Raw genomic sequence first — 25,145 nt, forward strand, 5'->3', positions numbered from 1 at the left:
AAAATAGAAAAAAATTACTCCCCAGTAGGAAGAGAAAAACACCCAAACAGTAACAAGAGAGATCTCCCTGCTGGGATGGACCCCATCCTCTGCCGCTCAGCCCAGAGTCACCAGTCAGTAGATAAGCTGCGTGGTAATGTACAGGTAATAGAGAATCCATCAGAGCAAACAGCCACTGTGGCTGGGGAGATTTAGCCTGACCTGGCTCGTAAAACAGAGAGGTGTCACCATATATAACTTGATTGACTGTAACTTGATCTTCATGAATGCATTTGAAATGAAGTAAAACAATTTCAGACCAAATGAAATTTATGTACATGTTTATTTCCACAAGTAGGCCAAGCATGTGGCCGGGGGGGCCGTACATACACACAGTGACAAATTCCACACTCTGTACTCTGCTGAAGGGTGCCGATTGCAACTGTGAAACAGTGAGAAAGTTTATTCAATACAGGGATGCATGGTCGAACTCCACATCTGGAAATTTGTGTCATGTAAAGCCTGTGTGTTTAAAATTGAGGTTTTTTTAATAGAGATTGAAAGGTAGGGAAGTGTGTGTGTTTGTGAGTGTGCACATGTGTGTGTGTGTGTGTGTGTGTGTGTGTGTGTGTGATTATGTGCATGCGTATGTGTGAGTGTGTGTTTATGTGCATGTGTGTGTGTGTGTGTGTGTGTGCGTGTGTGTGCGTGTATGTGTGAGTGTGTGTGTGTGTATGTGTAGAGGGTGTGTGTGTGTTTAAGTGCATGTGTGTATGTGTGTGTCTGTTGGAGGGTGGGGTACTGCACTAACACACAGTAAATGTGGATAAAATCCCAGGTGTGAGGTGTCACCTGGCTGTCAGTGTGTGCAGGCTGTGAGCTGGGTGTGGGAGTGGGTGTGGGGGCATGCCGCATCGAGGCATGGGGGAAGAATATTGCAGCGTTTGGCCAGCAGGGGGCGCTCATTTCTTGCGGAACAGGCTCTTGATGCCCTCGACCACAGGCTCGGCCATCATGCTCATGGGCTGGTTCTTGAGCGCGGCCTCGCGCATGGTGTGGTACACGTACTCGTTCTGCCGGAACATCCTCAGCTCCATCTCCGTCTGCATGCGCATGGCCTGCCAGCAGCGCAGAGGAAACACATCCGGGTCAAGGGTCACGTCACACGCGCCGCGGAGGGAAAACAACCGGCTCAAAGGTCACATCACATAGCTGCCGTTTAGCTGACACTGAGAGGCTGTCCCAGTATGCACACTTTAGCGCACTCGCACACTCGCACACTCGGGCGCTCAGGCACTTGGCGGGCGTGTTTATCTGCTCAGAGCAACATACACAACTTCTGTATCTTTATTCTTTATACAGGAATTATTATTATTCATACAGCGGATATATGAGGTAGTGTAGTGTATGGGCAGCGCTCGTAGTAGAGTAATGTGTGAGCTTTCTGGGTTGAATGAGCCCCTTATCAGGGATGCATAACTCCGGTCCTGGAGGGCTGGTCTGTGTGCTGGTTTTTGTTCCAACCAATGACCTTAGTTTTACATCTCTCTGACAGCTCTATAAACTATGCTGGTTCACTCCTCTATTTGAGCATAGTAAAATGTGTAGGATACACTCAGAGTCTGTGGTCGTAGCTGATGCTTAGAGAAATGTAAGCTCAAAATACGTTTGAGCTGATTTAAATCATTAAGAGCAGAAGCTGGCACAAAATCCGGAAGCGGATTGGCCCTCATAGTGCACCCCTGCCCCTGTCTGTTTGTGCTGCGGTAGCGGGTCCAAGTTCGCGGTCGCAGGCACCTCCAGGTCCTTGGTGATGGCGTGGGAGGGCCCGTGGGTGACCAGCAGGATGGCGTAGGCTTTGCAGATCATGCTGTGCCCGACTTCGATGAGCCCGGCGTGCCAGTGCGTCACCCCCGCCCGCATGGTCGCCATGCCCAGCTGGGCGTTGTTCGGGTGGTACAGCTTCCTGTGGTGGGCAGGGTTAGGATAGGGGGAGGGATAGGGATGAGGGGGAGGGGTTAGGGATAAGGGGAGGGACAGGGAGGGGGGAGGGTTAGGGATAAGGGGGAGGGGGTAGGGATGAGGGGGAGGGGGTAGGGATAAGGGGAGGGGACAGGGAGGAGTGGGAGGGTTAGGGATAAAGGGGAGGGGATAGGGACGAGGGGGAGGGGTTAGGGATAAGGGGGAGGGGACAGGGAGGAGTGGGAGGGGTTAGGGATAAAGGGGAGGGGATAGGGATGAGGGGGTGGGGATATGGATAAGAGGGGAGGGTTAGGGATGAGGGGTGGGGATATAGATAAGGGGGGGGGGTTAGGGATGAGGGGGAGGGGATAGGGATGAGGGGAGGGGTAGGGATAATGGGGTGGTGTTAGGATAACGTGACAATCGTGCAGATTCACTATATCAACTCAATATATAAACTCAAACTATATTTTGATATCCAAAAAAAGAGATGAGTTTTCAGAATCTTTACACCAAACCTGGGCTTGATAAATGTACATATTTATAAATATATAAATAGGTAAATACACTTCAAACTTGCATTTCTGTTGAGTACTAGGAATTCTTAAAAGCAGCATCTAGTTCTGTGAAATATGCCAAATGAAATTTTTCGGTACGATGTTTGGCTTGCATGGATCTGCAGGAGGATCTGCAGCTTTCACCAGCCCGACGAGTTCACATTCAACTTCTGACTCAGTTTTAATTTTAACTTTTGATTACGTTTTTAGACAGGCCTAACCAAACGGAACACTAAGGCCATCCGAGCCGGCTCCGGGGACCAGCAGGGGACCCCAACACCGGGGCGTGGGCGGTTTGGCGGAAATCTCGGCGGTCGCCAGCGACTCTTACATGTAGCCCTCCACCATCCTGCGGGCGTAGCCGGCGGCCTCCTCGAAGTACTGCAGGTAGGACAGGACCTCGCTGAGCACGCTCAGCACGCGCAGGTGGTGCAGGTGGGTGTCGCCCAGCACCGGCTCCTGCTTCTCCAGGCACTCCCTGGACAGCTTCACCACCTGGGGGGCGGGGAGGAGACGCGACCGCTAGAGGCTTTCCCACCAATAACAGAGCCCTGCTTTCCCACCAATAACAGAGCCCTGCTTTCCCACCAATAACAAAGTGCAGCTTTCCCACCAATAACAGAGCCCTGATTCAGTACTACTGTTGCACTTTACCACTGACAACGCTACTGATGAATAAATAATCACTCATCAATAACTAACTTTACTAATCTAACTAGTTATAACTAATTTACACTAAAATGCTGACTGCCTGTGTCTTACAAACATAGTCATAGTCATTACCAGCTCACTCAGCTGGGATACAGTGTGAATAGTGTTACAGTTATTAATAATAAGAATAACAATGATTTTACAGTCTTCTTCATAAAAACTGTCCAGCAGTTTCCTGAGAATCTTCAACAGAATTTCAACGGTGCTTTGCCAAAATCATTTGAAAGAAATTTTCTCATAATGTTGCAAAAAATAGAAGTTTCTTATCAGTAATTATCAGTAATCTGCAGGAATGTCACTGGTGCCTAAAAGGATATGAGGTCCTACATTAGGTAGAGACCCTCATGGTGTGCAGGCTTGGCACAGTTCTGCATACTCTCCAGATCAGGCGCCACACCTCCAGTTCTGGAGGGCCACAGTGTCTGCAGGTTTAACTCCAGTCCTGGAGGGCCACAGAGTCTGCAGGTTTAACTCCAGTCCTGGAGGGCCACAGAGTCTGCAGGTTTAACTCCAGTCCTGGAGGGCCACAGTGTCTGCAGGTTTAACTCCAGTCCTGGAGGGCCACAGTGTCTGCAGGTTTAACTCCAGTCCTGGAGGGCCACAGTGTCTGCAGGTTTAACTCCAGTCCTGGAGGGCCACAGAGTCTGCAGGTTTAACTCCAGTCCTGGAGGGCTGTAGTGTCTGCAGGTTTAACTCCAGTTCTGGAGGGCCGCAGTGCCTGCAGGTTTAACTCCAGTTCTGGAGGGCTACAGAGTCTGCAGGTTTAACTCCAGTCCTGGAGGGCTACAGTGTCTGCAGGTTTAACTCCAGTCCTGGAGGGCCACGGTGTCTGCAGGTTTAATAACTGGCCTTTGATAACTGTGTATGCTTATGCTCTTATGTTTGGAAAAAGTCATTTCACGTAATTATTTGACTCAGGTGTGTCTCAGCATACCCCTCTGGAACACGGGGGGGGGGGTTTGTACCTCATGGTAGTTCCCCTCGGTGCGACTTTTCTCGATCTGCTCCAGAGTTTTCAGGCTGTACTCCGTCACCTCCTTCACCACCTCCTCTGAGGGCTGAGTGGAGAGACAAGCGCAGCATGGGAGCAGAACATCTGAAGCGACTGCTGATTGGCCAGGTGAGGCTTCCACCACACTGCGCTCACCTGGCCACGCTCTGTAGATCAGGTGAAGGAGAGCTTTGGACAGCCGCTGTCTTGTAATTCAAGCCAATTTGTTCACGCCTGTGGTTTCTCACTGCACTGCAGAGTTTGGCCACAAGAGGGTGGTGTTCCCCACTGAGAGAACATCTGTTCAACTTTGCAAGGAGTACCGTTAAGATGGAAAGCACCTTGGCTTCTAACTCGCTCACTCACTCACTCATGTTTAGCAGGCTGAAGATTCTGCACAAGGGGAAGCTATTAGCACTCAAGTAGCAGGTGCTGCACATTAAAAGACACCATGTGTCCTTGTTATCCCATAAATACAGTTAAAAACAGTACAGGTGGTTCGGGCGCTAATTACGGAGAAACTGCCAATCACATGACACCCAAAATAATCAGATAATTTGGGTGTAAATCTTGCGCATATGTCTTTGGATCTTTTTATTTTTTATTTTTTTTAAATCTTGAGCACAATTTAAGCTCTTTTGACAGGATCCACTGGGCCAAAGGAAGAGTAACGAAATTCATTGTCTTCTTCAGTCCCCCACTTGAGACCCCAGCGGGTCCAGATCCTAAGGCACTCTCAGCACCGGGGGAGTAGCGGTTCTGAGGTGGGACCTTGTTCTTGGGGGCGGCAGTGCAGTATAATGGCTGAGGAGTTGGTCTTGTAACCTAAAGGTCGCAGGTTCGATTCCCTGGTAGGACACTGCCGTTGTACCCTTGGTACTTAACCAATATATAATTGGCTACAATGTAAGTCGCTCTGGATAAGAGCGTCTGCTAAATGCCACATTGGCTAAATGCCTGTGATGTCATGTTCTCCCACTGTCGTGCTGGTAGAGCTTTGTGGAAACACTGGGTCAGACTCAGACCCCTTAGACCCGCATACCAGCGGCCTACATATGCGATGAACAAAGCAGCCGCCAGTCACTAACCACCAACCCACACTCTGCAATGTGCCATTACTCTGTTCTGGACCGTCTCACAAGTGGTTTCACTGTTCTAAAGAAACTGGCCCGTCTTCATTCAAGAGAGGGGCTAGTGTGTGTGTGTCTGTGTGTGTCTGTGTGCGACTGTACGTGCGGGTGCGTGCGTGTGTGTGTGTGTGTGTGAGTGGAGGGAAGAAGTCTTTGGAAGTCAACTTTAAAGGCGCTTCACTCCACCAATGTTAATTTGGCAATCCTTACAGACCAAGTCAATCTACAGTAGTACTGGTCACTTAAAAATAACCGTAGCCACGTGAGATAGCAGTGGTATGAAAGGCCCTCAGGACGGGATGGGGGGTGAGGGGGGGGGGGGGGGATTTAGGGGTGGGTATGCAGGCTGAGTGCCTTTGCCCCCAAGCTAGCTGGGACAAGTTTGGCAGTTTCCTGCAGTCGCCCCCATCCCCCACACATTCTATTCTATCATTTTGTTTGGCAAAGAATGTTCAATGGGCCTTTGTTTTATATATACATATTGTCCAGTTCATTTGCGTTCTGTGTTTTGCATGTCATGTGGATTTCCTTGCCCTGAGTGATCCGTTCGAGATTTGTCTGAATTTGACTAAATTTTATTGAAGTTTGCATTACGGGGGACGCTGGCCCAGTTACTCAGGCACTGTGGTCCGTCAGTGGTAATCATAGCCATGGCTATGCCAGAATGAGGGGCGGTCCATTGCTCTTTGAATGGTCCGGCCATTTTGATAACCTGGTAATGCTGAGGGAGGGAAGGGGGGTGGGGGGGCGCACCACACCCACCTTCTGGCCGTCCACCTCCTTGGCGGCCGTCATGAGGTCGTCCTTGGTGCGGTGGGTGCAGTGATCGCAGGCGCAGTCGAAGAAGTACTGGTGCTTCAGCAGCTTCTGCCGGTCCGTCGACACGTTCAGGAAGTCCACGTACCCCACCGTCAGCTCCTGCCCCTCCGGGATCTTCTCCAGAGCTCGGAGCTCGATCCTGGGGGAGGCGCAGGGGGGTTTGGGAGGCGGGGGGGGGGGAGGGTGGAGAGGCAGAGAGAAAGAGGTGGGGGAGTGGAGAAAGAGAGAGAGATGAGGGAGAAGAGCAGTACAGGGAGAGAGAGACAGATAAAGAGAGAGTGAGAGGGCAAGAGAGGAATACAGGGAGAAGGGAGGGAGAGGAGGAGAGCGGTACAAGGAGAAAGAAATAAAAGAAAGAGAGAGAGAGGAGCACAGGGAGAGAAAGAAATATTGAGAGGGAGAGAGAGAGGGAAGGAGAGAGAAAGAGAGACAGAGTTAGAGAACAAGAGCAGAGTGTGACGGGACAGGAACCTCAGAGTTATGGACTGAGCGGTCAACCAAGTGAGGTCTGAAACTGTTTATCACTGCTACACAAAGGTGAGCATCAAACCACAAGGAATCACACTTCCCGTTGATAAAAATGCAGAATATTATCCAATCAGACAGTTAGGGGGGTGTGGCTGAGCACTGTTGCTAAAGAATACAAGGCTGGAAACAGTTTTTTTAATCTAAAAAAGGACAGAAGAAAGCCAAGCAGTATGTGAAAGAGCTGAAGACTGTGGGTTTGAAAAAGGGACAGCTGATGTGTGTGTGTGGGGGGGCTCAATTAAAATGTAAGTTTTAGCTACAAAATGAGAATATTCTATTCAAAAATGACGTCTTCAGTAGTCAAAGTATTGCATCATGCATTATATAGGCTGCATTCCATCTTGCATTGTGTATGTATTTAAAACACTTTTGAGGCAGATAAAATTTCGAAAAATGACCCTGCAGATGCCAGAGAATTTTCAAGGAAACATTAGTTTGCAAAACGTACCATCATGAAAGGGGACTGCGTTCTACACCTTGCTGAATGTTTTAAAAAATAATTTCTTTTATAAATTGTCAGTAATTGGGCAGGAACTTTGCTGGTATCTAAAAGTTTTTTTAAAAATATTTGGCTCGGGTCATATTTGTTTTCTGGGCACCTCAAGTGTAACTGAACATGAAAATGCCTCTACTTTGAAAGGTCAGAGAGTGACCGGAGTAAACGTTCCATCAGCCAATAGGAATTTGTCAAATAAGTCTATCTGAAAGGCTGCCCTCAGCATGGTCAACGTTGCGAGAAATAGGCTGGAGCAGCACATTCAACCCGAGAACATCCATGTGGTTACTCTAGCACCACGTGTTCCGATAAAGGCATTTTCTCAGATAATTACAATACATGGCCAAAACAATTTGGATGCCTGACATCCAACGTCTCATCCAAAATTTATAGGCATTAATATGGAGTTGGTCCACCCTTTGTTACTATAATAACCTCCACTCTTCTGGGAAGGCTCTATACTAGATGTTGGAGCATGGCTGCAGGGATTTGCTTCCATTCAGCCAGAAGAGCATTGGTGATGTCAGGCACTAACTGGGCGATTAGGCTGGCTTTTCAATTCATCCCAAAGGTGTTGGATGGGGTTGAGGTCGGGGTTCTGTGCAGGCCAGTCAAGTTCTTCCACACCGTTCTCGACAAAACCATTTCTATACAGGTCCTGCTGTGTGCCCAGGAGCACTGTCATGCTGAAACAGGAAAGGGCCTTCCCCAAACTGTTGGGGAAGCACAGAATCATCTAGAATGTGATTGAATGCTGTAGCATTAAGATTTGCCTTCACTGGAACTAAGGGGCCCAGCCCAAACCATGAAAAACAGTCCCAGACCAAGGGGTGTCCAGAAACGTTTGGTCATATAGTGTATTTAATGGGTAGATATACATCAGAATTAGTTTCAGTCACACCTCTGAAGCTCTGGAAAGGGGGATTTTGCTCTGAATCTTGTCAACTTTAGCAAAAATAGACATCAGGGTGTATGTCCATAGCTATCACACAATATATCACATTTAAAAACATGATCACACAAGGGACAAAAATAAATCAAGCCATCCGCAGCCTTAAGTTATTTTTAGATATTGACAGAGCATTTGGCAATGTAGCCAAACACAGAGGCCATCAGGGACACTCAGTGCACTCTACTGGAATTCTGCATTTTGTAAAACAAGCACCAATTTCCTGACACAGGTAGAACACGTGCCAGGGAAGATTTTTAACTGCTGTGTAAGTCCATTGCTGACAAGAGTACAACATGCTCCTTGATTGGTGGAGCTCCTCTGTGGATCTGTGGATAACCTATGACATCACAGGAAGACGGATAAAGTTCCATCAGTTGTGATGTCATAAAGAGAATTTCAGCATCCCTTTTCCTGACCCTGCTCCATAATCTGGAACATGTTATGGAAAGTATTCAGCTTTAAAATGATACAACCATCAGAAAAAGCACAATTTTCTCATACCGCATTTCAATTTACAACCAAAAGCAGCACTTCTCCTCCTCTTGCAACAGTTATGTCTGCCTTCACAAAAACTACGACATTAAAAGTACAATCTGAAAATATAATTCATACGAATAACGTGATTACAAAACATAATTTGTTCTCATTTGTGCAGACCAGACCCAGAGAAGCAGCCCGCTGCTCAAACAGGCACACAGCTGTGCACAAGCTGGCTTTTGAAGCATGCAAGCCACAGATGCAACTCATTGAGTAGCAGGAAGCTTCAGCCATGACAGATTCTCCTTAGTCATGCTCTTCAGATGTCAGGCCCCCAGTATGAAATGGGCCATGACCCCACCCAAAAAAATAAAAAAATAAAACCATGCCTGGTGTTATGCAAGGCCTTGTTCATGCACGACAGTGGATTTAGGAGTTTTATTAGAATGACTTTTCTCTACCATGACATTGAGGATTATGTGTCAAAGTATTACTCCCAAGTAAAATGCTCCATATTAATTTAACACTCTTTGGGGTTTTTATGAGAGCACTCTCATCAGAGTAACATGGGCATGAGTTTATTTCAAGCTGAAAATATTCTTGTGAAATGCAGTGAGCGAAAAGTGAGTTTAACTTACCTGCGTGTAGAGCATATCACTAAAATCTGTTTTCACTTCCTACTGAACATACGTATTTGGAGTTCAACGGAATGTTATGAACTGCATAAAGAGGTAAGAAAGGGAGAGCTCTAGTGTTACTGTGACCTCAACATCCCGTGTTTGGGATGGAGTGGTCGGATTTGTGTGAGTTGATGGTAAGGGTTGGAGTTTCTTGGGGGGGGGGGGGGGGGTCAAGGTTCAAGGGTCAGCGGTCATCACACACCAAACAGACCCACCTCCTTTGAGAGTGACAGAAAGTGTTCACAGCCGTCTGACTGGAAGACAAAATGAGAACCCAACCTTTACACACCTACAGACACAGCTGTACATGGTCACTTCTAAATATACAGCATACAGTACACAGAGTACACATGTACGCACACATACACTATAGTCTCTCCTAAAATAAACTCATTCTCACTGGACAATACCCACTCTCTATTGTCTCCACAGACACACACACAGTCTCTCTCTCACACACACACGCACTCACACATTACGCACTCCACACACACCACACTCACACATATACGCAAGCACACACACACGCACAAGCACACACACACTTGCACACACACACACAGTCTCACACTCACACACGCTTACACACATACACACACACAGTCTCACGCTCACGTACACACAGTCTCACACACATGCACACTCACACATATACGCAAGGACACACACGCACAGTCTCACACTTGCACACGCTTGCACACACACAGTCTCACACTCACACATGCACAGTCTCTCTCTCTCACACACACACACACACACAGTCTCGCACTCTCACACACACACACACTCACACATATACGCAAGCACACACACACGCACAAGCACACACACACTTGCACACACACACACAGTCTCACACTCACACACGCTTACACACATACACACACACAGTCTCACGCTCACGTACACACAGTCTCACACACATGCACACTCACACATATACGCAAGCACACACACACAAGCACACACACACACAGTCTCACACTCACACATGCTTGCACACACACACAGTCTCACACTCACACACCCATACACACACACACACACACACGCACACATAGTCTCACACTCACGTACACACAGTCTCACACACATGCACACACAGAATCCCAGCAGTGGACAGCAGTGCCGTGTGGTAGTTAGGAACAGTGCGTGTGGGGTAAGTGGTACGCACTTGCCGTGGTTGAGGATGACGGTGCAGTTGGGCCAGCAGTCATGGTTGACCAGGCACAGATTTGGGAAGATGCCCACACCCACAGCCTGCAGTCCTCTCTGGTCACTCAGAGTGAACCCGTTACAGTTAATCTGGGAAAAGAGACAGGATTGTCCAAGTACGTAAAGGGCTGGTATTAATGTACTGAGTACACAAACTTGCTTATTACACAGATGTATGCTAACATACTTAGAACAGAGCTGACTACTAATATATTTATATTCAGTACAGAGACTGAACCTAACATATCGAGCTGAGAGACTAGTATGAACAAACTGAGAACATGGACTTCTACTAACAAACTGAGAATATATATTTAAGTAAAGTGCTAAAATGCCATTGAGTACTGGGACCGGGACTAACCCATTGAGTATATTGAGATTGGTGCTAACACTCTGAGTACAGATACACTAGCTGCCACAGGTAAGCCTGCCAGGTGGAGTCTTAAGGCCATATATTCAGGTTGCTGGCTCACTTGCATGTCCACTATTAGACCTTGGAAGCAGAGATGGAAAATCCAGGTTCAGAAAGTAAAAAGTCCTCCCAGGGATTTTGTTCGGATTGCCTGGATTTGCCCTTTAGCACAGTCCTTTAGCCAGGAGGTAGACGTGAACTGTGAACTAATAAGCTGGCTTGGTTCATGGGCGGAGGAAACATATGGCAGGACTTCTTGCTTTCTGACCCCTGGGTTTGCACCTCTGCTTGGACGTGGAGGCCTGAGGCACATTTGGGACACGGTGAAGGTTAAGGTGAAGGAGTGCTGAAGCCCGGAGAGGGCGAGGGGTGGGGGGGGGGGGGGGGTTGGGGGGAATTAAGAAGCCCTGGCAGGCGCTACCTCCCCCTGAAGTAGCATGGCAGTGCAGACACAGCCAATGAGAGCAGAGCCTGTTTCTACAAAACTGAGAACCGAGGATCCTGCTGACACTGAGAACAGAAATCTGCTCCGACACACTGAGAACAGAAATTCGCTCCGACGCACTGAGAACAGAAATACGCTCCGACGCACTGAGAACAGAAATCCGCTCCGACACACTTAGAACAGAAATCTGCTCCGACACACTGAGAACAGAAATCTGCTCCGACGCACTGAGAACAGAAATACGCTCCGACACACTGAGAACAGAAATCCGCTCTGACACACTTAGAACAGAAATCTGCTCCGACACACTGAGAACAGAAATCTGCTCCGACACACTGAGAACAGAAATCCGCTCCAACACACTGAGAACAGAAATCCGCTCCGACACACTGAGAACAGAAATCCGCTCTGACACACTGAGAACAGACCGCCGCTAACATCGTCTGAGCGGCTGACGGTGCTGACACACTCTGATCAGGGGTCAGGGGTCAGAGGTCAGGGGTCGGTGCTGTCAACTGATGGAGACAAATGAACCAATCAAAACCCACATGCAGAAATCACCAGGAAACAAATACAGATCCGGAAGGGGAAAGGAGGAGAGCAAAATGGACAGGCAGAAAGAGAGAGAGAGGGAAAAGAGGCGGAGGGAAAGAGAGGTACGCACCACGCCGATTATGTGGGAGATGGAGTCCACGGGGTACTGCCGGCCGCCCCGGGGCCAGTAGTCCAGGAAGTTGTGCACGTCGATCTTCAGCTCCTTCAGGTCTTCCTCGGGCATGTCCGCCACGTGGTCCTCCAGCTCCTCCAGCGTGGTCAGCTGAGCGTCCGAGGCCACGCCCCCGTCCTTCTGCATGCGCCACAGAATGCGGGCTGCGAGGCTGGAGGACCGCGGAGGGGGACGCATTTTTAAAAAAACATGCGAGCGCAACGTTCGCGTTCACATTAGAGCTGCGGTCAGCTTGATTTCAAACCGGACCTGGGTCAAATACGTATTTGTTTTGGATTCAAATACTTTTCTACGCTTTACTGATCTTGTCTGGTGTATTGGAACCAATGAAATACTCAACAAAAAAAAGCGCAAACCCCGCCTTCTGGTCATATTGGGAGGCTCAATTACACCAGTCACAATCAACAGAGCACAGAAAAGTATTTGAATCCAAAACAAATACGTAATTGACCCAGGTCTGTTTCAAACAGATCAGGAAATTATCCAAAATTCAGCCTGTGAGATGCCAATCGCCATTCAACTGACTCAAGCAAAATGACCAAAATTGACTTCCTGACCTTGATTTGTAAGTCTTTCTTTCCTTTCAGAGAACCACAGGCGAGGGAGACTGTGTGGCACAGACTGTAGGGTGGCCAACTCTGAACCTATAGATTAATCCCCTACTACAGCGCTGTACAGTGATCCCATCTCTACCTGTAACCCTCTCTGCTTTCCCCATCTAAACAAAGTGGGGGGGGGGGGGGTAGCAAGTTGGACTGTAGCATGCTCCTTCTTTTAAGAATTTGGAAGTTAAAAAAGAAGGAAGTAATGAAATAAAACTGCTCAAAAGTCAAATACTTATGAAAAAAATGGAAGGAGCAGGCTCTGTGAAGGTTTTAGAGATTCTTGGAAGTCACAAAGGCCAAAAACCTATGTGGGAAACAGTTAAAAATAAACACAGAGACTGAAGGTGTACTTCAGTAACCTCTGTCTTCTTCACACACCATGAAGAAATATGTTACTGCCTGCAGAAGAAGCGCTCTGGCCTTGATTTGATTTAGACCTGCAGCACCAGGTAATGTGACCAAATAAAGACTTCGGCTGAACCATTACGAGCCAACGAAGAACAAAGGCTGCCAGAGCCAGAGGTTTGTAAGACCAGAACTGTTTACTCCTAATACAGGAAGCACATACGAAAGCACAAGGACATCTCGGTTAACAGAATGATCTTTATAGGTCCAATAGGACAAACCTTTTTTCAACATTCCAATAAAATTGCAGAATTGCAATCTTGCATTTACTTTTTCGCAACCTTTCCATCCCCCCTCCACCGCTTTCCTTACGGGACGTTCTGATTGGCTGCCTGGCTGCACTGCCCCCTCTGTTACTCCCCCGCCCCCAGCTTACCGCACGTTCTCATTGGGCGCCTTGCCGTATGTCCTGATTGCGGCGCACTCCTGCTTGTGCTCTTCCCAGCATGCCCTCTGGCAGGTGCGGTCGCAGTACTGGGCGAACCTGCACTGGCCACAGCGGTGCAGCTTCTGCTGCTGGCGGAAACAGCTGTGGCACACCTGCTGGGACAGGCTGGGGCGGGGCCAGGGTAAGGAGGGGGTGGGGCCAGGGAGATAAGGGGGTGGGGCCAGTGTAAGAAGGGGGTGGGGTCAGGACAGGGACAGGGTGGAGACAGATAATAAAGTCATTAGTATTATTATTATTATACACCATGGAAAATAATATAATATATCACACACCATGCATATACAAAATATATTTACCATATACTTTCCAAACACTGGAAAATGTAAAAGTGAATTATATCTTGATAAAAAGGTGAATGAGTGAGTGAATGAGTGTTTGAGTGCTTTCCCGATGGAGTAAATCCATCAATCCGCACTGAGGCCTTTCTGCAGCAGCAGGGCCTCTCAGTCCAGTGCCCAGTATAAAGTCAGGAGCTCTTTATATTTTCTCCTTTAACATTGCTGACGCTGCATCAACACCTCTTAATGAATAATTTGAATCAAATTGGAAAAAAAATCATTAAAATTATTTGCCTTGCCCTGCAGGACGATGGACTCATACTTAGAAATGATTTGCCTTGTCCTGAAGGAATGCAGACTCACGCATTGAAACTATTTCAGAATTTGTTTAGTGCTTTGATTGGTACAAACAAGCAAGGTTGGGTGGTAATGGATTATCTGAACTATGCAGTCAAATTACAAAAATAACTGTAATCAGCCCTGGATACTTTTTTTAATCACAGTTTCTTTTCTTAAGATTACACAATTACATTTCAACATACTTCAACGTACAACGTGCACACACATATCCACCATATGTCGTGGTGGAAATTCCAGTTTGGTTCCAGACTGGTTTTAAGCTTGACCAGCTGGTTTGAAGCAAGATGGCCAAGATAACAACCATGCTGACAAAACCATACCCAGCTGGGCCAGCTTAGTGCACACATCACTGTATTCCACATATGAAGCTGGAGCAGAACTTGGCTAGATTCTGCCTTAGGCTGAAAACTGGATTTCCACCAGGGTGTACATACACACACGTGCAATCACACACACATACACACACACGCATACACACACACACACACGCACACGCACACATACATACACAGAGTAACACAGGGGAAAGGACAGGAGTTGAAAACTTTGCCCTCCCATCACACCTGTCAGCGCCCCTCCCTCCCCAGGGTATTGAGCTGCTTATGCAACCCCCCCCCACACCTGTCTGCTGTCTTTTATTTCCCCATCAGCTGCCCCATTCACAGGCGGCTTTCTGTTCACACCTGTTGGACCTGTAGCTCCACGATCACAATCACAGCCACACGTGCACGTCCACACAGTAAAGCCAACTGAACAATAGTAAGAAAACCTGACCGTTGCTACGTTCCCAGTATTATAAATGAAAGTATGGATCGTACACAGTATTATAAATGAAGGTATGGATCATACACAGTATTATAAATGAAAGTATGGATCGTACACAGTAATATAAATGAAAGTATGGATTGTACACAGTATTGTAAATGAAGGTATGGATCGTACGCAGTATTATAAATGAAAGTATGGATCGTACACAGTAATATAAATGAAAGTATGGATGGACAGTGTTTTCCGTCTTTTTAAAGTGTTTTTTTGGCTGTCCAGATGAAGGCCAGTTTTGGGTTAAAATTGTTGCCTCTGCTATTAATGTTGAACCCACACAGACTAGGGCAGTGGTTCCCAACCCTGTACCTGGAGATCTACCATCCTGTAGGTTTTCATTTCAACCCTAATTCGGCACACCTGACTCTACAAATTAGCACACAACAAGAGCTCTTGCTTTGTTCCAGTTGGCGTGAAAACCTATAGGACGGTAGATCTCCTGGAACATGGTTGGTTATGTGGAGGAAAACCTCTTCTTAGGTACAGTGGGTGAGTCGGCGATGTAAGAATAAAGACTAGAAATTATGATTTCTTCTAATAACCTTTTTATTCTCTTCAATCAATAATCCTTTTCATGTACGTAGGCCTACGGGAGGTCTCCAGTACCATAAAGACACATAGAGAGCTTCCTCGCATTATGTTTTACATCCTTTTTATACAACCAGATCTCCTCCTACCCTGATGTATCTTCCCTTTAAAATAACCAATCCCAGCCTGGGTCAAACTAATGTTTAATCCGTTAGTTTAACAATAACTATTATATAATCAATTTTAATCAATGACAGATATTTCACTACACACACTTACAGAGGAATGTATATGCATGACTTGAATAACAAGTATTTGTCCTCATGATTAACAATTGTTCACTCTTCCAGTTCCAAAGTACATGCACTTTAAATGCATTCACTACATGCTGTAATCCAAATGAAATATTGACTCATATACACACCACCATGTTCTAACAAACTATATTTAGATCATTACCGTTGCTGGCATTACTTTGATTTTCATTCATTTATTTTAATAGAATATAATCTATACATTTACTAGATATAGCAAATCAGTTATTTCTAGGTCAGTATCCTTTCTCTTCTCTTGCAACTCAAAGGACTTCTGCACAAGACTGTTTCTCAACAGAAGTTACTTACAAAATTTCACTAAGTAAATGTTTACAATTTTTCCTCCTGCAACTGGGGTTCAAAGATTCTCTAGGTAGTATGCATCAGTGTATAAGGAGGCCACTGTCTTTCCATAGTTACAAATTCTTAGACATAACACAGAATACCTACTGTTCTTCAGTGATCATCCCATAATCACATACATTTAAATATATTCTTGATCAGTACAATCTTTAATAAGAAGAAATGTAAAAACATTAAAAGAATGAAGGAGAAGCATACTTCCACAGTTACCACTGGACTAGGGCATCCGCATCAACACACATTCTCTTTAACAAAGACAAGAGAAACCAGACGGTCAGATTTACTAAAGAAATCCAACGGACATGGCTACAGTTTATGGAGAATATTCACACGTCCTAAAGGGCTTTTTTAATAAGGAAAAGCAGAGATTTCACAGTGTAGACGATGTTGACGAGAGCAGAAATGGGAGAGGGTGAGAGCAAAGGACAGTGCGTTTGTGTGACCACCCCCCCCCTCCCACCCCACCCCCCCACATCACACGCACACACCCAGCCCTGCCTGGAATGTGGGAACAAAAACACCCCCGCCCCCACACAGCCCTGCAACACTTCAAATTCAGCAGTCAGGTGGTCGTCTGACAGCAGATTAGGACAGGGGCCTGTGGTGTGTCAAAGAGAGGCTGTCTCTGAAAACTGCCTGCCTACCTCTCCACCCCCCCCCCCTTTACCCTGCTGTTTACACCCCAGCCCCCCACCCACCCATCACCCCTGCTGTTCTGCTCACTGTCATCCCTGTTGCACATACCCCCCCCCCCCCACTCAACCCCCTTTCCTAAAACCGCAACCACCTGAAATCTTAAACGGTACGTTGTGACAGGCTCACGTAGTCGGCTATTTTCAGATGGCATTCCAGGCTACAGTATATGACTCTAACATTCCACCCCCCACCCCCCTATAACTGCCACTCATCTAACCAGCAAAATGCTCTGCGTTAAATCAGCTCTATTTCTCTTCTGAGAGTTTGTTATAGGTGTTATTTGTATTGTGGTTCTTGGTTTGCATAGTTAACTTGCACTGGTGCTTTAGTGATGGTGTATCTTTACTCACTGTTGTATCTTTACGTGGTGGTGTATCTTTACTCACTGTTGTATCTTTACTCGGTGGTGTATCTTTACTCACTGGTGCTTTAGTGATGTTGTGTCTTTACTCACTGTTGTATCTTTACTCGCTGGTGTAACTTTACTCGGTGATGTATCTTTATTCACGGGTGTTGTTGGCCAGGTCTGATGCTATTGCTCATACTAATCAGGTAAAAGCTTCTGTTAATCCTCTAAATAAGAGCGTATGTTGAACAAATGTTAATGTAATGCAACTCTGACAGAGTCAATGTCACTCTGATACAGTACCTTTTATCCGTTGGTCAGTTAAATTACAGGAAATTTGAGCCCCTGCTCAGTCAAATTAACACTGAACATCTTGCCGCGTATCTGTTGCATAGTACTGCTGTTTAGTTTCTAGCTGCGACCGCAGCTCTATCAATCAATCAATTTTTATTTGTATAGCGCTTTTAACAAAGGAGCTTTGTCACAAAGCAGCTTTACAGAGAACCAGCCCCCAAAGAGTAAGCCTAGGGCAACAGTGGCAAGGAAAAACTCCCTGACTGATAACAGGAAGAAACCTTGAGCAGAACCAGACTCAGAGGGGGAACCCATCTGCCACGGGCAGGCACCGGTTTGTTATGGAAATGGCTTACATGAAAACACAAATTATAATACATAAACAGCCTCTATAGCTCTGTCTGTCGGTCGGTCGGTTGGTCGGTCGGTTGGTCGGTTGGTCCGCAAAAGTGTCCCACCCCGTAGCAGCCACAGTTTTTGCCCCAGGAGGCTGAAATTTGGCATGGAAGTTGGTCGTGACCGAAGGTAGAGCTGAGTAACTTTCAGGCCGTTTGACCAAGAGGGGGGCGTGGCAATGGGCCTTGGCCAAGATCATGAGGCAAAGAAGAGGTCACGTGTTTGTGTGAGGGTGTGTGCGTGGACACATGCACACATGCGCGTGTGCGGTCGCAGCTATTGCGGATTCGCGCTTGTTTTTGTGCGGGTTTTGTGTGACAAAATGCCGTCTGCTTTTTCTCACGAGGTCCGACGGCAGTGCTCGCGTCTCCGTTTGAGGTTTGAAGCCTGCCCGGCCGGCTATTTTAAAGTGAAGGAATGCGACAGTCACGTAAAGTGCAGACGGAAGCAAAAAGCAGTTGGACGTTTCACGCCCACCAAAATACGACCCGGGAACTCAAGGACATACAGTAACCTGCTGGCAGGAGATTAATTTAACAGGTCTGATTAAACAGACGTCTCCACGAGGCACTAGCTACATAAGGCATTCAAGGGGAAAAAAATTGTACAAAAAAGAATTTCTGAAGGACAGACGTAGACGAATGTGTGACAAAGCTCCTTCTTGTTATGTTTGTAACTCATTAGCGAAATCTGGGGGTTGGGAGTCCCTGTCACGCCACCCTAGACTGAACACAAAGTAAATTTCACTAGTTTAAAATCCCACCCTTACGTTTTCACGGAGTAGGCCTACTCTGCTTCAGTTGAAATAACATGTGGACAAACCCTATTTAAAAGCAGGAAAATTCTGAATGGTGCTGATACAATATTTGATCAACATTTTGTCCTTAACTTTGGGTTAGAAATAAATGCAAGTACTACTGTACTTTTTAAAAGTAATGTTATGTTATGTAAAAATGTTAATTTTGTCATGTAATAGAAAATTGAGTGAGTTCTAAGGACAGTGTAATTCAGTAGAAAGAACTGTAATCATGTAAATTCTTCAACAAATAAAATTTCATTAAGCATCTAAGATGTTGGTTTAATAGTGGATTTATGCTTCTTGATTGCCTTCTTTTTCCTCATTAGGTTTGCAAACAGAGCCGCACAAGGACAGAAGTCAGTCACTTCAAATGACAAATTATGTTCAACAATCAGAAACAACACATTATATCAACCCATTAGGCAGTTAAATCCATTTGAATTGACACTGGGAAGTTCTCTTTCGAACAGAACTAGATAGGCTCTAGTTCTGAAGTCCACCCAAAGTCCACTTTGAAGTCCACCCGATTCTCAGTGTGACAGAGCAGTCCAGTCGCTCGTGACCAAAATTTGGCATGTTAATTCACGTGCAACTTACTTACTTACTTAATCCTCTTTGTTCCCTGTGGAACACAAGGCTGCGACTATCTGCTTAATCACATGCAACAGTGAGTATGATCGGTTGGAAAAACTCCTTTTGAACGTACAAAAATGCCAAGTTAGTGACACAGCAATGTCTATGAGTCATTAATTCAAACAGGTAAAATCTAGGCCAGCCAATAAAATCACTGATATAAAAATTACGCAGTTACCAGAAACAATACTGGCTGTCTTACCTCACTCAAATTAAACAAGCTGTACTCCAAAGCAATGCTACCCAATGTTTCCTAAATTGTTTCAAGTAACTTGGCGGGATGGTATATCTGCCACGGCACACCTGCCATCCCAATCAGTTTCACTAACTGTAATCTCATTGACGCATCTGTGTATGTAAGCAAATGACACCACCAGACGCCAGGCCTAACCAGCTGTCAGTCCTCTGCTCATTTGAGGACCATTTGTTGCTCTCACAAATTCCCAAAACTTCCCGTGCACAAAGAACACCGCCCATGCATGCGATACTCCTCTTAAATAAGTCATTTTGAACTCTTTACGTGACGTAACTTTTAAAACAACTGCTCCAGAGTTTTCAATGACACCTGCTACTAGCCAAAACAGGACAAACTCCACGCGTGCAAGAAGCATTCTACTCTGAAAATTGGTCACAACGAAGGTTACATTACTTCTGTTTTACAATACATTACTTCACATTAATTTACCGGGTGCTCTTATCCACTTACAAAATAAGGGTGACAACATTACAATATAAGAGAAATTGGGGGTTGTTTTGTAAAAAAATCTTCTTTAATTTTTGTTTTAAATGAAAGGTAAAAAAGGCTGTATCATTCCTGAAGTGACACTTGTGTACAGGTATAAAGTCTTTCGATTTCAGAACCATGAAAGGCATATAGTTGAGTAATGTCAAGGGCTCACTGTTCTTTCTGTGCCACAAGTTGCTTCCGCTCTGAGGACGATTGTGTTGTGACGTCATATGCAACTCAAAGTTTACGGTAGAAAAATTTCTTAAATGCTGAATTTTTAAATTGTTCTCCTGCTGAGATTGTCAGACTGGACTGGGGCTATGTAATTAGATATTTTAACACCCCAAATATTTAGACCCTAAAGTTTTATCAGATGTTACTGATACTCTTGCCCTAGTCTCTTTAGCTACATTTGTCACTCGGCAGTTAATGTGTGTGTTGCGTGGGTGTGTGTGCGTGTGTGCGTGCATGTGTATATGGTCTGTGCGGTATGTGATGTGTTGGTGTGTGGTCTGTGTGTGTTGTGTGTGTTGCGTGGGTCTGTGTGTGTGTGTGTGTGTGCATGGTCTGTGTGGCGTGTTGTGTTGCTGGTCTGTTTGGTGTATTGATGGTCTGTGTGCATGCGTGTGTGTGTGTGTGTGTTGCGTGGGTCTGTGTGTGTGTGTGTGTATGTTGCATGGGTCTGTGTGCGTGCGTGTGTGTGTGTTGCGTGGGTCTGTGTGTCTTTGAGGCAGGGAGCTTATGGATTAAAATAGCCTGTCTTCCGCGTTCCCGCCAGGAACACCAAATGCTGGGACAAACTGTGAGGCGAGTGGAGGCTGTTTGACCTGGTCAGTATTCACAAATGTCCCAGTGTGTGTGTATATATATATGTGTGTGTGTGTGTGTGTGTGTGTGTGTGTACATGTGCGTGTATGTGTGTGTGTGTTTGTGTGTACATGCGCATGCGTGTGTGTGTGTGTGTGTGTGTGTGTGTGTACATGTGTGTGTATATATGTGTGTGTGTGTGTGTGTGTGTGTGTGTGTGTGTGTACATGCGCATGCGTGTGTGTGTAAGGAAGAACCAGCTCCTCGCCTGCAGTGCTTTGGGAGTATGGCTCTGTTTGTAAACACAGCTCAGTCAGCAAATAGGGTCGAGGGATGAGATCATAATTTGTGGGGGAAAAAAAATTGGCCCAAAAGTGTATGTGTGCATGTAAGTCTTTGATGCGCCGTTGATGTGCGTGTGTGTTGTGTGTGTGTTGTGTGTGTGTGTGTGTGTACATGCGCATGTTTTTGTGTGTCGTGCTTGTTGTGGTGGCATATGTGTGTGTGTGTGTGTGTGTGTGTGTGCGTGCTTGTGTGCGTGCATATGTGTGTGTGTGTGTGTGTGTGTAAATCAGCCAAAAAAAGTAAACAGTACAAGTGTATTAAATCTGTTCGGCATGTTAAGGGGCACAGCTGGGTGATCAAGTGACCACGCAGACGCCAGCGAGGCCAATCAGCTGATCCTCATCTCCACTCGCTCCAAAACCACAGCCCTCCTCCTCCAAACCTGCTCAAACCACCCATCCCATATCAGCCCCGGGGGACCAACCTCTGCAAGCAATACCTCTGCAGGGCAAAACCGCTCCAGCATTCCCAGGAGAGCGAGATAGAGAGAGAGAGAGAGAGAGAGAGAGAGAGAGAGAGAGAGAGAGATCGATCCCCCTTTCACCCTCACCCCCTCTCACCCTGCTACCGCACCCCGACCCCCCAACACCCCCCCACCCCCACGCGCCTCTAACCCCAAATGGTCGGGCAACACACAGTGTCAACAAGTCTCAGTATCCCTTTACAACGGGGAGACGTGTTATTGAGCTGGCACGTGACATACACGTCACATTCTGTGTGTGCATCTACTAATCTTTGTACACACTCTGGCATCCGAAAATACCAAGCTGCTGAACTCTCAACTGAGCTCCTGTGCTGTGTAGATCTCAGTGTTAATGAGTGCAGTCGGTGAGCTGGGCACTGAGCACAGTACAGTGTTAATGAGTGCAGTCAGAGGGCTAGCCACTGCACAGTACAGTGTTAATGAGTGCAGTCAGAGGGCTAGCCACTCAGCACAGTACATTGTCAATGTACACACCCCAGAATTACTGAGTCACTGAACACCCCATTGTCATACTGAACCCAGCACACCATAGCATATTGAGTGACTGAACACAATGCAGCTTAATTAAAATAGGGCACTGAACGCAAGGCACGTTTAATAAGTCACTGAACTCACTGAACAACCGCAGAATATACTGACACATTATCTCACTCCTTACAAAGTTTGAAATAAAATAGGCTCTTTAACGGAGGATTGTGAGAGAAACTGTCCTCGTCAGAAAGCAACAAATGTGAAGTATGCCTCGTACTGAGACCAATTTGCCCAGAATGCCCTCCTCTACCCTGAAGCTTCTCTCCAACTGGACTTGCCAGGGGCACGCAAAGGATACCAAACACAGAGCACCTTATGCGGCAAAGTCCTGTAAACTGGCATGCTAGCACTTCTTTAGAGAACTTCATAGACAACGACTGCAAACGAGCTATCGCGCTGAACCGACCCTGCGCGTTACAGTTTTTCGCCAAACTTTTTGGCACGGCTGATGTACGGCGTCACTCGACTGTACGCGGGACGAGCGCGCCTCTCGCCGTCCGCGTGTCCTAAATCGCGCCACTCTAGTCTAGACCCGCTCTAGTCCAACCGGTGGTTGCCGACGCAGCGGCGTCTTAGCACGTTGTTAGCACGTCGCACACGCTGCCTGTGTCGATAAGCGTTAAGCGTTCAGTGTGTCCCCGTAGCAACAGCGTATGAGCTTCTCCAGCTCTCGGGTGTGCCTGGGTGCGCTGTATAATATCTCTCCCTCCCTCTCTGTTGTCCCCCCCCCTGCTTTATCTGGGGGTTCTGCTCGGCCCCCCCCCTACCTGTCGAAGACGACGGCGGCGAAGCTGGGCTCGGCGAACACCACCTCTCCCGCCAGCAGCTCCTTGGCGGCTTTCAGCCCGCGGCCCTTCCCCTCGGTGGCGAAGACCTCCACGCTCTCCATGTTCTGGAGGGTCATTTCGGCGGTCCAGGCGAGAAGAGGGGGAGTGGAGAGAAGAGAGAGAGAGAGAGAGAGAGAGAGAGAGAGAGAGAGAGAGAGACTGAGAGTGAGGGAGAGAGAGAGAGAGAGAGAGCAAGAGAGAGTGGCAGCCGGCCTGTAGTTGCACACAGAATCTCCTCCTAAATCCCACTGTTCCAGCACCTGCCCATTCAGCACCCCTACGCCCCGTAAACCCAAAATAGACTTGCCTGTCCTCACAGGATGTACCACCACAGTGGGGTGACCCGGGGGTGCCTCAGGGAATTTAGGTGGGGGGGTTCAGGTTTGTCAGTGCTCTGGTCTTGGGAGGCTGGCCAGAAGAAAATACTGTTGACCTCTCCAGTGTGGGGGTGGTGGTAGAGGTGGGGGGGGAGTGTGAATGGGCCCCCCTCTTTTGGGTGAGGTTGGGTCATCCCAGGACTATTTTTAAATCTGACAGCTGCGTCTGCCAGTCACTGAAGTAAAGCAGCGACGGCAGGGGTGGGGGAGGGGGGGGGATAGGGGGAGCCTGTTCTTTCATTCAGTTCTCAGTTCTCAACACCCCCCCCACCGCCTTCCCCCTTCTTCTTCCTCAGATAACCCCCCCGACAACCCCCCCACCTCACCATGTCATAATTCCTTATTTCTTGCCTTGTATTTTTAATTGTCCTTTTTATTTGTTCTCTCTCCTTCTTTCTTAATCCTCTCATTTCTCCTCTCAACCTTTCCTTTCCCCACTCCTCTGTTCTTCTCCCTCTCCCTTTCATCCTCTTCCTCACCCTTGTACCTTTTCCGTCATCCCTCTTTCCTTCCTGTCAACTCATTTTGTTCCCCCCCCCCCCCATCGCTCATGCCACTTTAATCAACGTATTTTATACTTCTTTCTCATTGTAGTGTTCCTTGCTTTTTCAAAAGCTCTTACATCTGTCTGTCTGAATATTTTGGCTCGTCCTTTAGAAAGTGTGATGGAGCCGTCGATGGCAGGACGTGCAGTAAATACCGTAGCGTGTGGACTGAGGCGTGTGCGACTTTGCCAAAAGACGAACTTCAGTCTTACCTGTAATCGGTCTACATTTGGAGCGAGCTGTTAATCGGAAAAACGAGGAAAGCAGAGCCCTTCGCATGCCTCGTTCCCCAAATCTGGAATCAGCGAGAAAAAGTCTCCCACCCCACCCCACCCCACCCGCACCCCCACCCCCAGTCCCAGTCGTGAGGGGGTGATTAATCCCCTGGAAAAAAGTAGCACCTTTATAAACAAGCATGGATACTTGGAGGATTACATCGTCTCATCAGGATCAACTGTTTACAGTTGGGGAGGGGTGGGGGCACGGGGGAGGGGGCGGAGTTTGAGTGTGATGGTTTCCAGGTGATGGGGGAAGAGATGGGGATGATATGCGCACCAGACGTTCTGCCGAAACACTCCCTATTTGTCCTGCTGAATGCATTCAGCGTGCTGGCCACAGAGTTACGTTATCTCCCAGCAGCCCCCGGGACCACGGTGTGGTGTCATGGTTACGGAACTGGGCTTGCAAACCTAAAGATGGGATATGACACTGGTGTTGTCCCCTGGAGCAGAGTACATAACCAGAACTTTATTCTGTATATATCCGGCTGTGTAAATGGATACTATGCTAAAATGCTAAAGCTGTGTACGTCCCTCTTGATAAGAGCGTCAGCTGAATGCCAGTGATAGTAAATCCATGGGGTTCACTCCTACTGACCTGTGTGTTCTGGTTGCATTGCATCGTGGGTGTCGTACTCACAAAACTTGTCACTCTTTAACTCCAATTGCCATATTGCTAAGCCTACATAATAATAATAATAGTTTTTCTATACTTTGTTGATTGTAATGTGTTTGGCAATTTTCCACGTATTTGGACAATAAAGTAGCATTCTGTTCCGGTCAATTCCAACAATACTAGCTATTTATATTAGTGTAGTTTGCTCTGACAGAGGAGTTTCACCTGCTAAACATGTCA

At 46.9% G+C, this 25,145-nt stretch overlaps 2 protein-coding genes across 3 annotated transcripts in view; one reads left to right on the forward strand and one right to left on the reverse strand.

Annotated features, from left to right (window-relative positions):
* The window catches only part of oxt (oxytocin), a 138,940-nt gene that overhangs the window by 28,239 nt on the left and 85,556 nt on the right, over nucleotides 1–25,145 (forward strand). The gene's annotated exons all lie outside the window — the stretch shown is intronic.
* Nucleotides 304–23,375, reverse strand: smyd1a (SET and MYND domain containing 1a). Of its 2 annotated transcripts, XM_064307975.1 has the most exons (10): nucleotides 23,030–23,372; nucleotides 13,468–13,644; nucleotides 12,019–12,232; nucleotides 10,457–10,587; nucleotides 9,498–9,536; nucleotides 6,093–6,288; nucleotides 4,175–4,267; nucleotides 2,830–2,993; nucleotides 1,777–1,945; nucleotides 304–1,097 (listed from the first exon to the last, which is right to left on the reverse strand). In XM_064307975.1, exons 1-10 carry the CDS (start codon nucleotides 23,164–23,166, stop codon nucleotides 942–944), a joined length of 1,476 nt encoding a protein of 491 aa, XP_064164045.1. In that variant the 5' UTR covers nucleotides 23,167–23,372; the 3' UTR covers nucleotides 304–941. The 2 variants fall into 2 exon arrangements, with proteins under 2 accessions (XP_064164045.1, XP_064164044.1); XM_064307974.1 differs by lacking the exon at nucleotides 9,498–9,536 and having other exon boundaries at nucleotides 23,030–23,375.

Source organism: Anguilla rostrata, chromosome 14, assembly GCF_018555375.3.
Source record: "Anguilla rostrata isolate EN2019 chromosome 14, ASM1855537v3, whole genome shotgun sequence".
NCBI classification, from domain to species: Eukaryota; Metazoa; Chordata; class Actinopteri; order Anguilliformes; family Anguillidae; genus Anguilla; species Anguilla rostrata.

Bases quoted from the DNA above. Each gene is read 5' to 3' on its own strand.
- smyd1a (XM_064307975.1), bottom strand. From the start codon at position 23,166: ATGACCCTCCAGAACATGGAGAGCGTGGAGGTCTTCGCCACCGAGGGG. The intron at 6,289-9,497 runs GTGGGTCTGTTT...CGCCTCCCCCAG, and splicing joins TTCTGTCACTCTCAAAGGAG to GATCGAGCTCCGAGCTCTGG. The intron at 2,994-4,174 runs GTACAAACCCCC...CCCGCCCCCCAG, and splicing joins CCGAGGGGAACTACCATGAG to GTGGTGAAGCTGTCCAGGGA.